Source organism: Acartia tonsa, chromosome 8 (genome assembly GCF_053477335.1).
Source record: "Acartia tonsa isolate MP-2025a chromosome 8, ASM5347733v1, whole genome shotgun sequence".
Lineage (NCBI taxonomy): Eukaryota > Metazoa > Arthropoda > Copepoda > Calanoida > Acartiidae > Acartia > Acartia tonsa.
In genome coordinates, this window is record NC_137267.1 from 12,201,483 (window position 1) to 12,220,163 (window position 18,681).

At 32.2% G+C, this 18,681-nt stretch overlaps 1 protein-coding gene across 2 annotated transcripts in view; it reads left to right on the forward strand.

The window, feature by feature from the left end:
* LOC145326009 (uncharacterized) overlaps positions 1–18,681 on the forward strand; it is a 121,177-nt gene that overhangs the window by 51,809 nt on the left and 50,687 nt on the right. For both annotated transcript variants that reach the window (XM_080169086.1, XM_080169087.1), the window contains exons 14-16: positions 2,117–2,606; positions 3,183–3,235; positions 12,613–12,684. In XM_080169086.1, the coding sequence (XP_080025212.1) occupies positions 2,117–2,606; positions 3,183–3,235; positions 12,613–12,684 (615 nt within the window). The remainder of the gene's footprint in view (positions 1–2,116; positions 2,607–3,182; positions 3,236–12,612; positions 12,685–18,681) is intronic.

Genomic DNA, 18,681 nt, shown 5'->3' on the forward strand with positions numbered 1-18,681 from the left:
ATTATAGTGAAGCAATTGCATGAATGTTTATAGGAATAAATTGAATAAAGGAAGTTCCCTTTAATCTTCTTTTCATAGAAATGTGTTAAAATGTTTTTAAAGTTATTGAGGCTTGGACTTACATATATACGAATAACTACAGATATGTAAAGTTGGGTGGATAGAATGTTTCTCTTCTCATAAAAGTTTTGGAACATTTCAATAAGATACTTTTGATGTATTTAGTAATGATATGTTGTTTAAAGCAATATTAACATACAAAATTATTGGTTACAACGTCATTATGATAATTATTGGCTTCACCTGTAGCATCAAGGTTTTTTCTCTAACAATAGAGCAGTTAAGAATACATTTTTGTCTTCGCCTCTAGCTTCAAGGGGTTTTGACACAAGAGTAGAATTAATAATTTCCATTTACATTTTTTATTAAGATTTCTTTTTTGGGGAATGGAGGGCGGGATAGATTTTTTTCTTGGTGTCGTATCGCCAACCTCCTCCAAATAGCCTTAAACCTTCACTGGACCAATGTTTTTTTTTTTAATTATGGAACACCTGATCCATCTATTTACCTGATCTTACTGGACATAAATTATACTAAAAGACAAACATTCTGCTACTTTAATACATTATATATTTAGGTTTAAAAAGGCAAAAATTGATATATTATCAGAACCAGTAATGCAGAATTATAATTTTAAGAAATTTTAAAATTTTCATCTGTCCGACTAATATATATGGATGGAAAGGTATTCAAAATTTTCTATGAAAGCTTTTGCAAAATTTTATGGCCAGTAAAGATGAAATTCAACATTTCTTTATAAGGTTTATTTTTCTGTTTGTTTGTCTGTTTGCTTGTTTGCCTATATGTGCGTTTGTCTGTTTGCCTATATGTGCGTTTGTCTGTTTGCCTATATGTGCGTTTGTCTATTTGGATAGTAGTAACTTCGAAAAATAGGATTTTATTCAAATGTTGGTATAGCAAATAAAACTAAAATTTTTTATAAGTTTATCTCATCTAGCAGCCAATTTCCTGTTATGAATGCCAGAGGTGCTTTGGATAGAAGTTCGGCTTAACATGGATGATTATTTGCCAAGAAAGTAAAATGATTCAGCCGTCTATCCTAGCACATGTGAATGTTTATAACGAAGCTTCCCTTAAAAAAATAATACCTTCCTCCCTTGTGTATGTGTTTGTGTGTGTGTATGTGTATGTTAGAATTGAGTGTTTGAAAGGTATAAGATTTGTAAAAGTTGAATTTAACATACAACAATATATGCAAATATAGATATAGAAGTGAAATCCAATATTTTGCAAAAAAAAGATCAGATTTATCCCCCCCCCCCCCCCCCACACACACACAAAGTTTCATCATTTGGCAGTTAACTAATATCCATTTGATCATTGAATTCATTAAATTGACATAATATTTAACTGCTTTCTGTTTACTGTACTTGAATATAAAATGGTTATAATTTCAAAATGCTGATATTTTAAATAATGAGCATTACTACTAGAAACCTAAAAAATAAAGTTCGAATGGTGACAATTGACTACAGTCTCTTTAGATTTATTTAGATTTAATTTTAGGGGGGAGAGGGCATAATTGTATACATACCCTTCATACATACAAATTACTATTACTAAAAGGGGGGGGGGGGGGATATATCCGTCAATTTCTAATTTATCGGATAGTGCTGAAATAGTGCATAATAAGCGCATTCGCTTACGCTTATTATAACAGCAGCGTAGTTTAAAATAAATCCAATAAAAATCAAAGAAGAAAGGGTGTTTAATGATGAATGTCAATGTAATTTGTGAAGATTCGATCTATAGCTCATCTCTTTTAGGGTCTTTGGGATAGGAATTTAAGTGTAACGTGGGAGTTTAACCTCTAATTTTGGTATTTTAATGATTGGCGATTTCAATAATGTGTTAAATGCGCGGAAAGTAATGCACAACTTTAGAATCCAGTGCATACAAAGTTAAACATTGCAAATCAATGCAAAAAGATTAGCAAATATTTCATACTAGAAAATTCAGGAAACATGGATATTGCACCCAAAGAAAAACTTAGTACTTAAAACTGCTATAAAATTTGAATGCATATAAATACAACAGAAATGGCGGCATTGGAATGATCAGCCAACGAAACCGTTCCTACAACGGTCGGGCCATGTACAACAGCAGCTCGAGCGTTAACGGTAACGGAACACCTGCCCAGAACGGCACCAACGGTACAACAAATAACGAGCGCAGCAACGGTAAACCCGCCACAGCGACAAGCAACGGAAAGCACCGCAGCAGCAACGGCGGTAAAAACGGAAAAATGCCGCAGCCTTTAAACGGTGGATGTAACGGTATAAACGACGGTAGTGGTCCGAGCACCAGTGATGAAACAAACGGTGGCAATAACGGCAGAGAAACCGCCCTGGCGGCAAGGCCCCGTAACGGATTTGGCCTTCTTAACGGCACATCTAACTCATCCGATGATATGTCGTCGTCGACTTTACAACAGTGTCACGCTAATGGCAGAAAGGGCGGGAAGAGCTGTATTGGAAATACTATTAAAGAACATGTTAACGGCAAAGAATGCAATATTGAAAAAAGTAAGTGTATATTTAATTTCATTATGGCATCAAAACTGATTAACATCAGCTGGATTAGAACCGGTTTTGAGTCATACTTAAAAATCAAGTATCGTATTACAATATTCATATTTAACAAGAACAATTATGGCTATGATTAGCGCAGTAACGAAAGCTAGCACCATTAATGTAAGTTTATTCTATTAGAGATAAATTCCACTATTTGACATTGATGTTTAAAGATTTTTTTATCATCGACGGATGTACAGACATGTTAATATGTCTAAAAGTCACTTTGTTATGGCGCGAACCAATCACTTTGTAATAAAACTAGCGGCTACGCCCCCTAGAAGCCTCTAGGGGCACTTCAGGTCTGGGAGAGGGAAAATAGTTTTTAAAATTTTAATCTATGTGTGATTTCTCTTGGAAGGGTGGAGATACCCTCCCCAAAAATAGATAAAAACCTTCCCCGGACCGTTAAGAAGCTTCACTGTAAAGAAGAACCAAATCTGTTTAATGTTTGCGAAATCATTCGCTACAGACAAAAAAACTTTATATAATAGGATATGCCCTGTTACAACCTAATTTACTATTCAGCCGACTGTTCCAGCTCGGAGACGGAGAGCGGCTCTGGGGAATGGGAGAGATTGGTAAGTTTATCGTTTTCTTTATTGTGAGCGAAGCTACTCTAGAGTTTGTATCGTCTTACGTCTTTACGTTAGTGAAAAGCTGTTAGGGATGGAAGGTGCCGTGTCCATGTTTGTACAGAACCTAAGTGTTAGGTCATAATGATGTACAGAAACCTGACATTTTTATTCGAAATTTATATCTGTTGATAAAGCAATCAATTAACCTAACCATCCAAAAACGAATTTAAGTGAACATATAACAAGATATAAACCAAATAAAATTATTGATTATTGATTCTTTTATTTTTGTAAAAATTGTTAGAATGGTGTTAATTAATTATACCAATAAAATAGACAGTTGCAGTTTTCTGCAATAAATGGCGTCTTCAAGAAAATTATCTAGATTTGTACTTTTTGTATTCGCGCTAAATCAATTACTACATACAAAAATCAAATTTTCATTTGTCTGCATTTATGTCTAATTATTACTTCTAATTATTTGTCTGTATGTTTGTCTGTAATGCTCTAATTTGTTGTCTGTAAACGTGTCTCTAAGTTTTAATTTGTTTTAATTTTTATCTGTATGTTTAACTGCATTGCTCAATGTTTTGTCTAGATATCTAGGGTTTTCTATAAAGCTCTATTTTGTTGTCTGTATGTTTGTCAGTAGTGCTCTAATTTGTTGTCTGTATGTGTGTCTGTAGTGCTCTAATTTGTTGTCTGTATGTTTGTCTGTAGTGCTCTAATTTGTTATCTGTATGTTTGTCTGTAGTGCTCTAATTTGTTGTCTGTATGTTTGTCAGCAGTGCTCTAATTTGTTGTCTGTATGTTTGTCAGTAGTGCTCTAATTTGTTGTCTGTATGTTTGTCAGTAGTGCTCTAATTTGTTATCTGTATGTTTGTATGTAGTGCTCTAATTTGTTGTCTGTATGTTTGTCTGTAGTGCTCTAATTTGTTGTCTGTATGTTTGTCTGTAGTGCTCTAATTTGTTGTCTGTATGTGTGTCTGTAATGCTCTAATTTGTTGTCTGTAAACGTGTCTCTAAGTTTTAATTTGTTTTAATTTTTATCTGTATGTTTAACTGCATTGCTCAATGTTTTGTCTAGATATCTAGGGTTTTCTATAAAGCTCTATTTTGTTGTCTGTATGTTTGTCAGTAGTGCTCTAATTTGTTGTCTGTATGTGTGTCTGTAGTGCTCTAATTTGTTGTCTGTATGTTTGTCTGTAGTGCTCTAATTTGTTATCTGTATGTTTGTCTGTAGTGCTCTAATTTGTTGTCTGTATGTTTGTCAGCAGTGCTCTAATTTGTTGTCTGTATGTTTGTCAGTAGTGCTCTAATTTGTTGTCTGTATGTTTGTCAGTAGTGCTCTAATTTGTTATCTGTATGTTTGTATGTAGTGCTCTAATTTGTTGTCTGTATGTTTGTCTGTAGTGCTCTAATTTGTTGTCTGTATGTTTGTCTGTAGTGCTCTAATTTGTTGTCTGTATATTTGTCTGTAGTGCTCTAATTTGTTGTCTGTATGTTTGTCTGTAGTGCTCTAATTTGTTGTCTGTATGTTTGTCTGCAGTGCTCTATTTTGTTGTCTGTATGTTTTTCTGTAGTGCTCTAATTTGTTGTCTGTATGTTTGTCTGTAGTGCTCTAATTTGTTGTCTGTATGTTTGTCTGCAGTGCTCTAATTTGTTGTCTGTATGTTTGTCTGTAGTGCTCTAATTTGTTGTCTGTAGTGCTCTAATTTGTTGTCTGTATGTGTGTCTGTAGTGCTCTAATTTGTTGTATGTATGTTTGTCTGTAGTGCTCTAATTTGTTGTCTGTATGTGTGTCTGTATTGATATAATTTGTTTTCTTATGTGTGTCTGTATTTTGTTGCTTATATATCTATCTTCAATTCTTATTTTTTTGTCTGTATGTGTGTCTGTATTATTGCTATAACTTGGTGTCTGTATGTTTGTCTGTAATGCTCTAATTTGCATGTAAGGCTTACTTGATTATTCTCACGAGGATAATTAGTCTTGCAACTGTCATAAACTTTAAAGGGACATTTAGTAGCTTAATTTTTTTCATGGAGAAATATCAGAAAATTCACCTTTTACTATTTTAAGTCTAATTATATTATATATATAGTCTATATCTGACACTGTACGTCTGAAATATAAATTCAAGCATTGTTAAATCATCATATTAATTTAAACCTTGTATAATTATAGTTTTAGAAAACAAATTGTGACAACTCTAACATTTATACCAAAAAGTCTGTTCATGAAAAAAAAAATAAAGTTTAGGAGCCTCTTCTGAAAGTGAGACTTGAGCCAAGATTATTTATTCAATTTAATTCCTTAACACCATTTTTAAACTTTTTCAAACTAAGTCAAACAAGTAAACCTGCTTCTGATTGTAGCGAAGCTTTTAGAAAGCAATGCAATAACTGGAGGGTGGCTCTATATGGTCAAACGCTCCTTAGATAACCAACCCTTTGTTTACACAATCTTCGTCAATGAGTTCTAACGGGGTAAAGTAATGAAATGCTCCTGTTTTGGGTCAAGGCATTCTTCTGCTCTAAATATTTATGTAGTTCACACATAGCAGCAATGAAAACCATTTTTAACGTCTTTAGTTATGATGCAATTATTGGCCCGAAAATTCGAAATTAATTAGGGGTTATATTGTTAATCATGAATTAAGAAGCTACAAGCTATCCAAACAAATGTTAAAACTATAGAGTAGTTTTGCTAGCAAAACAAGTGAAGAAGTATGAGAAATTTATGAATGCCTGTCACATTGTTTTAATTGAAAAAGTTGAAGTTTTAAACTAAAAAAAAAGAAATTTGTTTGCGTGTAATTACATTTTTCTTCTTCTTATATTTTGTTTAAACTTAAGTTTAGATATTTTTATAAAATAAGAGAAATTTCGGGTCATGGAAAGAAAACGAAGTTGCGGGTTTCATCGTATTTTCACGGTAGCTTTTGAAAGGTTATTTAAGGTTAGGTTAGGTTAAGTAAATGTTAATGATTGCCCTGCAGGATTAGAAAATATTCCCCGCATGGCTAGACCCCCCGCGCAGGGGCTAAAAATAGGAGAAAAGCTACTGTGAAAATACAACGAAACCCACAATTTCGTTATCTTTTCATGATCCCAAATTTTGGAGGGGTTAACTCCTCCTATTGAAAATAGGTTATAACTGCTGGTTAATTAAAGGTTCCCTGAAATAACTTTTTATTATAATCAAATGTGGAGAATATTAAACCAAAAAGAATAAGCTTTATAGAAAAATAAATCTCATTTATTATGTTACTTACGGACAAATAGACATGACGAGTCATCTAATGAAATCGATTTTAAGAAATCAATTGCGCAAAAGAGTCTCAAATTATAAAATTTCAGCCTCAAAAAATCATCAAATCATCTTTTAAAATTATAGCAAAATTTTGTGTAGAAAATTTGTGCAAGGTTGAACCAGATATTATATATCAGGATTATGTTCTCTTTAATTACCCTTTAAATGTAGAAGAAATGTGGCTGTGGGATGAACTTACACACCCCTCCTTAACCGAACTTTAGATTAAAAAAATTTTCCAAACATTTGGACAATTGGACGTTCAAATAGGTCCTAGTGGTAGTTAGAATCAGTTGAGAACAAAATCCTAGCCGTTCCTTCTTGCCAGATATCGCCATTTTAAGATTTTAAGTAAAATTACACTAAATATCCAAATAAAAACTTAAATCTTCTTTCAATTTTAGTATAATTTTAGTGAGACAGCCCCAAAACAGAGTATCTTTGCTCCTGAGGCCAAACTGACTGCCTGGAGTCCCTAACAGAGAATGCCTTTATGTGTTAACACAAGTAGGGATTCGAACCCATTCCCAAAACTAACCAAGGTGGAATAGCTGTGTATTACAGCATGAGGTCAGAATTTTCACCACTGACAGATGGAAGGCAAGGCCTATCCTAATAAGAAACAGGATCATTCACCCACAGGCACCAGTGGAGCACCTTGGAGGTCTGCACCACATGTTTTCTAGGGTGTTGTTCACCTGCATCCATGGATTAGGCAGGTTGAGACCTAATGGTGCCCTCAGACTCCCATTAACCCTGCCATTTATGCCAAGCTTAGAATAATGTCACACACCTGGCCCCTGAAATGGGCTGTTAGATTCCCCTTGCCAATCACAGATCAGCACAGCTGCCATGGAAGGATAGCTGTAGGTGGTGGGCCGCATACCTTCACTCAAGATGCAAGTTAGCCCTTTTCTGATCTTGATCCTCCAGGAGATCATGGTAGTGTGCATCTTGAACTATGCCCTAAGCCTGGGAGGGTTCTTTCTGAGGGAGTTGGGGACACCATAACTGTTTGACAAACTCGAGCTGATGGTATGGATCAATAGGGAGAGTAGCCATGGTCGGCCCCACTCACATTAAGCAAGTGGTCCCAGCAATGCCAAGCCTGGGGAAGGCCCATGGCCCCTCCCACAACCAGCTGCTGAAGACAAGAAGCCCTCTAGCTGTAAAATCAACTGTCTTGCCAGGGCAGCTTTCATGGGGCCACAGCCCTTGTCCCCATCAACTTTCATGAGGTCAAGGAGCACCTGTTCAGAGCTCACCGTTGACCAGGATATGGGTAGAGTGAAGTTCTTGGCTATTCCCATTCCCAGAAGGTGAAACTGGACAGGGGCTATTCTTAGTTGTACACCCCCACGGTGTTCAATGTGCCTCAAGGAGGTGCGACTGCATCAAACGGCCCCCAGTAGAGATATGGTAGTCAAGACCAGGCCTAACTTCCAGTGCAGGGGCCTGACTATGGGGACCCCAGGTAGAACTTTAACAAGGAGTAGAACCTGCTGATCATGCATTGCCTGAGTCCAATAATGTAATATACAGCTATTCCACCGTGGATAGTTTTAAACAGTAACTGTGTCCCCAACTCCCTTAGAAAGAACCCTCCCAGGTTCAGGGCATAGTTCAAAATGCACACCACCATGTCTCCTGGAGGATCAAGATCAGGGTAGTGCTAACTTGCATCTTGATCGAAGGTATGCGGCCTACCACCTGCAGCTATCCTTACATGGCGGCTGTGTTGATCTGTAATTGGCAGGGGAGCATCTTGGTCAGCTCTAAAATAACCTCATGAAATTTGATGGGGACAAGGGCTGTGGCTTCATGAAAGCTGCCCTGGCCAGACAGTTGATTGTACGACTAGAGTGCTTCTTGTCTTCAGCCGCTGGTTGTGGGAGGGGCTCTGGGCCTTCCCCAGGGTTGGCAGGGCTAGGACCACTTGCTTAATGTGAGTGGGGGCGACCATGGCTACTCTCCCTATTGAACCATACCATCAGCTCGGGTTTGTCAAACAGTTATGGTGTCCCCAACTTCCTCAGAAAGAACCCTCCCAGGCTCAGGGCATAGTTTAAGATGCACACTACCATGATCTCCTGGAGGATCAAGATCAGAATAGGGCTAACTTGCATCTTGAGTGAAGGTATGCGGCCCACAACCTGCAGCTATCCTTCCATGCTGGCTGTGCTGATCTGTGATTGGCAGGGGAGCATCTCATGGACAGGGCACACGCCAAGTGTGTGACATCACTCTGAGATTGACCCAAATGGCAGGGTTAATGGGAGCCTGAGGGCACCATTAGGTCTCAACCTGCCCAATCCTTGGGTGCAGGTGAACAACACCCCAGAAAACATGTGGTGCAGACCTCCAAGGTGCTCCACTGGTGCCTGTGGGTGAATGATCTGGTTTCTGGTTAGGATTGGCCTTGCCTTCCATCTGTCAGTGGTGAAAATACTGACCTCGTGCTGTAATACACAGCTATTCTACCTTGGTTAGTTTTGGGAATGGGTTCGAATCCCTACTTGTGTTAACACATAAAGGCACTTTCTGTTAGGGACTCCTGGCAGTCAGTTTCAGCAAAGATACTCACTCTATTTTGGGGCTGTCTCACTAAATTTATACTAAAATTGAAAAAAGATTTAAGTTTTTACTTGGATATTTAGTGTAATTTTACTTAAAATCTTAAAATGGCGATATCTGGCAAGAAGGAACGGCTAGGATTTTGTTCTCAACTGATTCTAACTACCACTAGGTCCTATTTGAACGCCCAATTGTCCAAATGTTTGGAAAATTTTTTTAATCTAAAGTTCGGTTAAGGAGGGGTGTGCTTAGTTTTGCGGATTTTTGTACAAAACTTAATACAGATTTTTTTTTATTTTGACTCTAAATGTTAAACTCATAGACTATTAGTTTGTCATCTTTCTAAGCTATAAAATGATTAAATTATTATTATTTAATGCTGAGATTTGTTTATTGATTGGGGTGCTCGATCGATTCCTCAATTTTAATTTTTTTATAATTTTCTCGACTCCTATCCAAGTTAGACGGCTGAAATTTTCAGGTATTGAATAATTTCACATTCTACATATTTCAACCAAGTTTTATTAAGTTGCTTATTGGTTGAAGTGCAAGATCGATTCCTAGATTTTCACGTTTTAATAGGTTTTTTAATCTATTTTATTAAGTTTAATGTTTTGTTTATGCTCTACAGTTTATTTTTTCACGATGTCCAACCATAATTTTAGAGTTCCCTACTTATAGATGTTGTGATCCTTGTTATGCAGTATTTCTAAGATTGGCGTACAAAAAGTACAAAGCTGGAGTATAATTGAAGAACATCTTAATGGGCATATATAGTGGGATAACCTAATGTCATCTTAAGATATAAACCAAGAAATTAATGGTCTCCCTCATTCTTTCTCATTTCTTCAAACATTTCTTTTAGACATTTAGATTCTATTTTTATCTACCTATCTTTAAATCTATCTATCTATCTATCTATCTATCTATCTATCTATCTATCTATCTTATCTATCTATCTATCTATCTATCTATCTCACGCTTGGTTTTTTATTAAATGAATAAGTTAGGGTACAATGTTTGGCACTTTCGATATAAGTAAATGATAATAACAAAGCCACAGAATACGATAATACCTTCAGAAAAATCGATGAAAATAGTTTTCATACTAAATTTTGGTTTTTTATATTTTTTCTAAAATGTCATGACAGAAGATGCAAAATGTCGTCTTAGTTTTTTGAAAGGATTAATCTTCTCTGAAATCTAAATTATCAAAATATTTTTTTTGGTAAATGATTATACGATATATGTCAAACATTTTATCAGAAAGAAATATTTAAAAATTGTGAAGTAGAAACCTGAATAATTTTTCTTGTGGAAATAGTTTTCTGCAAATGTTGATAAACATATGTCTGCTAGCATTAAGATGTTTGTACTGTCAATACACGTTGGGTTTTATTTAAAGAATTTCTTTAAAATGTTTTTTTTTACATTGTATACCAATAACGCAATATTTGCTATCAGAAAACCCCCGACTAAGACTCGCCTACGACCCGATCTTTTAGGATTGCTTTGTAATTTACATTTTTGAAAGTCTTTCAACAGTATACACAGCAAATTCTCTCTTTTTTAACTAACTTTCCGAATAATATACCTAAAGCATTTGAATTGACAAAGGCTATGCTAATATTTTTACCATTCAAGTTTATTTAATATTCTAATAAATAGCGCAACCCTCCAAGTTTATGACTACTTTTCATGAACATATGATCTAAAGAATAAGCTCTGACGCAATGTCATATAAGGATATTATAATATTCATTAAAAAAATTGTTATTTTTGCATATATGTTACATTTTACATTGTTTTGTTGCTCAAAAGAAAGACATTAAAAATTATTTCATATTATATAGTTTAAATTACATAAGATAACCTAGAAATAGTAAAAAAATCCCTTTCTTTTTTTGTCGCAAAAGAGAATTTAACAAAGATTTTCATTAAAAAACACCTTAGTGTAAAAATTAAAAAGTTTAAACATGGTCACAAAAAGATTCAATTAGTTTATTAAATGTTTCATTTTCAGCAAATGACGATTAATCTCTATTACAAAGAATAAAGTGTAAAAAGATATTCTCGTTTTAATTTTAAGCAACTTAAAATGCATTTTAATACCTTTTAATGATTTATTTTTTAAAACATCATTTTATAAAATGTTATTGATTTTTAAAGTTATATATTAGAATGTTTTTAAATTTTGTTAACATTTTGTTTTAAATGTAGAAAATTGGTAAATCTAAACATTCAAAAAATGATTTTATTAAATTTTCATCACTTAAATTGCATGTTTGATGAAATTTTCAACTGATAATTCAAGAAAAATCGTTTAAGTTTTATTATATTTTACTTTGAAATGTTAAAAAAATATATTATTGTCAAAAATGTGGAAGTTATACTTTCCTCAAAAAAAGACCTAAAACATGCAAATTAACACGTGTAATGAGATTTTTTTTCTTTCAGGTTTAATTTTAAGTAATTATTGATATTTTTTGTAAAAAGGATTTTATATAAAAAGTTTTAAAACTCGAGTTATGTAGTGGCTCTAAAAAAGGTTGCGAATTTATGCAATTTTCTTGCAAAAAAAATTTTCTAGGATTTTAAAAATAGCAAAGGGTGTTATTAGACGTACTTACAGATACAATTGCTAAGTCATTTTGGCCAAACACTAAAATAAAGTTTTGACATCTGAGGGTCCAAGCGTGATCTATCTATCTATCTATCTATCTATCTATCTATCTATCTATCTATCTATCTATCTATCTATCTATCTATCTATCTATCTATATATTTATCTATCTATCTATCTATATATCTAACTATCTATATATCTATCTATCTATCTATCTATCTAACTATCTATCTATCTATCTAACTATATATCTATTTATCTATCTATATATCTATATATCTATCTATCTATCTATATATCTATATATCTATCTATCTATCTATCTATCTATCTATCTATCTATCTATCTATCTATCTATCTATCTATCTATCTATCTATCTATCTATCTATCTATCTATCTATCTATCTATCTATCTATCTATCTATCTATCTATCTATCTATCTATCTATCTATCTATCTATCTATCTATCTATCTATCTATCTATCTATCTATCTATCTATCTATCTATCTATCTATCTATCTATCTATCTATCTATCTATCTATCTATCTATCTATCTATCTATCTATCTATCTATCTATCTATCTATCTATCTATCTATCTATCTATCTATCTATCTATCTATCTATCTATCTATCTATCTATCTATCTATCTATCTATCTATCTATCTATCTATCTATCTATCTATCTATCTATCTATCTATCTATCTATCTATCTATCTATCTATCTATCTATCTATCTATCTATCTATCTATCTATCTATCTATCTATCTATCTATCTATCTATCTATCTATCTATCTATCTATCTATCTATCTATCTATCTATCTATCTATCTATCTATCTATCTATCTATGTTTAGGCCATATTGAAAGCAGCAGATATTGAAGCTACAGTGAAAGGCAAACCAAAGATGTATTCTGTTATAATTAAGGTAAATATAATCTTCTTTTAAATAAGATCTCATTAACGGCGATTATTTTTCTAATTGTTGATTAATCCCCCAAAAGAATACCTGTAAATATAGGTAAAATTATAGAGGAGCCTTTGTCTGTTACTTATTTTCATTAAATTATTTTTATTTAGTTCGCTTTTTAAGTTTTTAGTTTTAAAAGGTGAAAATGAATATAAAGAATTGAAATGATACAATGTTATGTTAGAAAGACTCCCTACCTCTATGTAAATATACAGGGATTCTAGGGGATAAAATTTTAAGGAGATGTTAATGTCAATTATAAAAAAGTTACCCCTGATTTAAATTATTGGTGGAAAAGTTTATGACAATTACTTTGTACAACCCAATCAATATTCAATAATAACTCCTAAAGTTTTTAAGGAAGCAAGTTTATAAATCTTGGAGAAAAATATAATTTACAGCATATTGTCCCCTCCCTTCCTTCCTGCATATTCTTACATTTACATTTTTATAAACATAAATATTTTCTTTTTTTTTCAATTTCTTAAAATTTCTATTTTCTTTTTTTTCTCATGAAAATGAAAATTTTCTATTGAATCGGACATGCTGTTATTAAAATAAACTTTTAGAAGCAAAACTTCTCTAATATTGGCATTGTACGTATTACTATAAAAGTATTTATATGAAGAAAAAAAACGTAAAGTTTAGGTGTTTATGGTTTCAAAACAAGAAAAAAAAGTATCAATGCTAATTTGCCAATAGAATTAAACTTTCCTAAAAATTATACAAGCCAAAATAGTAGTGTTACCTTTTTAATCCACGAATCTGTCAAAAAAAAAAAAAAAAATTTCAGAATGGATATATTTATTTGAGATTCAATGTACAAATTAAAAAATCGTAAAAGAAAATTAAAATAAAAACTGCTAAGCAAAAATATGAGTTAGTATCGCAAAAAAAACACTTTCACTTTAGAGAGTAGAAATTCCAAGGAGGGAGGGGACATTGGGCTGTTTATTACACTAGTACCCAAAGTTTTATGTTGTTAACGTTTGCTTATTCGTTTGTCTAACAACGTTTGGGACTTTTATTGAATTTTAATTGGTTGGTTCTTAAGTTGAGTGTCTAAACTTATCAACCACTAATTGTAATCTACTGAAGGGTTAATTTTATCGGTCATTGTCTTATCCCTGCTCTCTGAAAAAATCGGGGCCAAGCAAGCAATAAGACTGCGATATACTTTTAATGAACAATCATTGGAGGGGGGGTCTAACCTATACCAAAAATGAAATAAGAGGTTTCAGTGTTATCTGTGCTTCTTTGATGGGAATCCGCTAGTTAATCTATAAATAAGGTTTCTTGCAAAAATAGTTTTGCTGAGAAAAACACAACTTCACTCCTTGTGGTTAAATTGTCGAATTTTGATGTTTACAAGGGAAATTTTAATTTTGGAAATGGGATACTTTATACGTGTGGTGTTACATAGTTTACACGGTAAAACTGAAAATTTTGAGTTTGGAAGTTTTTACATTTTTACAATGTCAAAGACAGAAAGATAAGATTTTTGGGCAGGAGGTGTAGGTAGATATGAATATAGATAGATATAAATATATATATTTCGAATCTACATTTAATAAGATTACAATTTTATAAAAAAAAATTTGATTTATATGACATGCAGACCAGGTTCAACACCCTCCTAGATTTGATTCAATCAGTGGAGTCTTACAGTTGACCAGGTTTAAATTTTCAAGGCTACAGTTTAAAGTGCTTTAGGTTAGTGGGGGTGATTGAAAATATCCCCGAGTAAAAAATACCCTAATCAAAAAGAATTATTTCTTTTTTCTAAAACACTGAAAAAATCAAAGGGGGAAGTTATCAGGCACCACTCATACTTTTTTTTAATAGTTCAATCAATAGTAATTTTAGTGGTGGAGGCCATTAGAACATCGTGGAAAAGTACAGTGATTGTGTTTTTGCCAGTACATTAGTGTGGATGTATTTATTGTAAAATCAATGACTGCAAAAAATCCATTCAGCATTATGTTTACAAAGTAAGATATTTTTAAGAGTGTAGTATGAGGATAAGAAAAGTACAATGACATATCATTATGATTAAATGGCTTACTTTCAAAACTTTCTTTTCCTCTTAAACTTGTAAGCTTTTCCCTGTCTTCTTATAGAACATTATTTTTAAGCAAAAACAATATTTTAATCAATTTTAAATAACAATATTTTGGCTTAACGTTAAAAGAACCAAACATTGCATATGTTAACTATTAGCTACGACTTTTATCTTTTACTTACTTACATTTAATAAACTAAATTCTTGAATTTATACCTAGTAATATTTGTATCTGTGTGTTTTTATACCCTTCTTTTTATCATTTTTTCTAAATAAACAAGGATGCCAAAATTTCCGAAAATGAAACTGAATATCAAATGATGACTTAGTACCTAATATTTATATAAACTAAAACAATTCTTTTTTTGAGAGAAAATTGAAAGTTTAACGTTTACAAGAAGTGTCCATCAATATATAAAAAAGATAAATGAGGAACAGACGTACAAACAAGACAGAATGATAGCAAAGCTTCGCTTCTACTAATAAATATGTTGTGTGTATGTTACTCTTGACTGCGGTAAAGCCACAGATTTAGGGATAGGTCAAACAATAAAAATAATTCTCCCCAATTTTGTGAATTTTGTGTATCTATTATATCATCATGACCACTGGTATTCAATGCCTTATAATCGATATAAATAATGTCAATGTCATGTAGAATATTTATAAAATGTCAGACTTTACCACTTTTATGAAGTATAAAATGACTGAAGATTGGGGAAAATGAATATTTCTTCTATTTACATATTCATTTGTGCGAGGGTAAAGCTAACACTTTCTGGTTGATTACAATTCTAAACATTCCCCCCTCACCTGTGCAACATACTCTCAAGGTTGTGTACAAGGTTTAGATCAGGTCCGGGGTATAGAAGGAATATTGACTCAACCCAACAAAAAAAAGATTTTGCATGTCGCCCAAACCCAGATCTTTTTTAATGGTTATCTAGAAGATTTATCTTTTATTACCCCGTGCTTCTCATTTAATTTTTAATCAATGACATGTGATATTAATGCCAACTATATAATATTAGGTTAAATAACACCCAACAGACAACCAACCCTTTGATTGTACAATCTTTTGTCTATAAGTCCCAACTGTCCATTGTATGTCATACTATTTCTTATGCTTTTAGTATTAGACAGTATGGACCAGACTCAATCACGTCACCGTCCCTACAATAAGCAAGCATGCTACCAATTACACTAAAGCTATGGTGTATTCATCTATAAATATATATTTGTTGCTGACTCAATAAAATTAGTAATGAAATATTGAAGCCATCTCTTCTGGTTCATTGTCACAACTTTTTGAACAAATATGCAAATTATATTTGGATTTAGGAAATATAGTACTACCGAAAACTATTTACCAATTTTAGGATCTACTGGCTCTAGTTTAATTTATGGGTTATTTAAAATAAAATAATGTATCATCTAACATCTTTAGTTTTATTTAAAATGACACAGTTTGCATCAAAAATATTGTTATTAAGGACTTATCTTCACTGATAACCTTGCAAGGCCCCAGATGCTCGGTCATTTCTTACCATTCTTGTTCACTTTCAACTCTTGAATACCAATTCTGAGTGTCACCATAAAACTTTGTACATCGCTTCTTACATTTGCTTTTCTTGTACTAAATAAAGTTAGATAATTCCTCTTGCTTTCTTAAAGTTTTGTTTCTGAATAAATCAAATCTTTTTTATACATAATACATGATTTAACTTGCCTCATTCTGATTTACATAAATTTGTTTTAATAATTATTTAATATTTAATTACCATAAAAATATTAATATTGTAAATTAAATTAATTAAAAAATTGAATATTGCATGTTGATTTTATGTTATTCTTTAGTCAAAACTTTACATTATTAACACAGAAAATGCAAAAAGTTGTAGATATGTTGAAATTAGCTGACAGTATATTTATTTGAAAAATGTAAACCAACTACCAAAGTTTGGTAGTTCAGTCTGAGCAAACTAATCACCACTTCTGGCATGTGAACAAGGATGACCCAATTTACAAACTTTCAAATTTCTGAATCATAAATGTTCAAGAACTTACATTTGCTTTCAACTTAATGTTGATAAGCATTGTTAAGATATAATTACATATTTGACTGACTTTCAATGATTTAAGACAGAGTGAAACATTTAAATTAAAATTAATAAATATGGTTGTAATCTTTAAGTGAATAATTAGCAACAACATGTGTTAATTACAGAGTAGCTACAAGTTTCTCATCTCATATAATAAATAAATAACTCGGTGTATTGTGTAATCAAAGTTAATAATTAAACAAAGTCTACACCAAACCTGGAAAGTTGAGCGCCTTGGGCAGACTAAACTTTCTCAAGCTAATACAGAAAAAGAGCTTTTCATATTTTTTTCTCCCCAGGGACTCAACTAATCTTTCTTGTAATAGAGCTTAATTTGTTGGTTTAGGAACCCAAAACAGTGTAGTTTTCTATAAGGAAAATTGCAAATTTACATTGTATTTAGAAAAATATATTATAAACTATGAAATATTTTTTGTTGTTAAATAAAAATAAAAAAAATAGATTGTTGGTTTTATCTTGTTCTCTCTAATACAAAGCAAAAAAGTAGCATGAAGTTAAAATTTTGAAATTGAGTTTGTAAACTTGGGGCTTGTAAAAAGCTACCCAGCGCTGTATATTTAGCATTGGTGTTTGAGCATTATTGTGCAAAGTTTTTATCTATAAAAATAACCTATAAAAAATGTGTACCTTAAATTCTAAAATAAAGTTATGTAAGGATTATTACTGAAAATATTACATTTTAAAACTATTAAGTTTTTTTACACATTCTTAAATTTCTTTTATTTCTCATAAGTTTACTATCTACAAAAAGCATAACAAATCTTATTATATAAAGTAGTAAGTTTTTTTTTGTCTATAGCAGAGGATCTTGCTAATCACTGACCCGATATGGTTATCCTTTACATTAAAGCTTCCTATAGGTCCTAAGGTGGTTTTAGGCTATTTTATTTTATAGATAAAGTCTGGGTTTGGTATTAAGCTATTTTTCTGCCCTTATTTATCCTTTAGAATAGAGCCTCTAGATGCTAGGGGCGCAACCGCTTGTGATAAGAATAAAAAAGTATAAAAGACTTAAAGACCTTATGATTTGTACAGATGAGTGCAGTGGTCACACAAATTTTTACATTACAATTCAGGATAATATTTTTTTCTAACAGCTGAGAAATCTTATCTTTACAAAAAAAAATCAGTTGTCTATCACGAATGGCAACTGAAAATCATTTTCCCTTTAACAGATGGACAGACTAGCTTCAATACTAAAAAGATTAAGCTGAACTGAAAAAACAGCCTATTAAGTAGTGGCTGTATAGTTGAAGGTATACACACCCCACCAACAAAACTAACTGCAAACTTTCTGCTATATTACAGCTGGAAAAGATATTCACCCTGATTAGCCAATCTTGTGCAAAAAGACTTTATAATATTCTTTTTTGGAAAGTAGAGTCTGCCTTTTAACTTATTTTATCTAAACTACAGAAACTGCTATCATTGTTTTATAGCAATATGTAATTTTTATTTTAAATCATGGCTCCAATCCAATTTATCATAAATCATACCCGATGGTGACAATAAAACTAAGATTCTTGAAAGTTTTAATTTATTAAATGCCCTCATAATTTTTGATTGAATTTTAAATAAATATTTTTTTACTCATTTTTTATTTCATGAACTGTATTAGAAATGTATGTATGCTGGAAAATGTTCAATGTACACAACATATATATTTCATTCCTTTGAAGTTTGAAAGATAAAAAGTTATTCACACACCCATTTATTATTGCTTTTTCAACTTTTCAGCTTTTCCAAGAAGCGTAATAAACTTATTTGCTC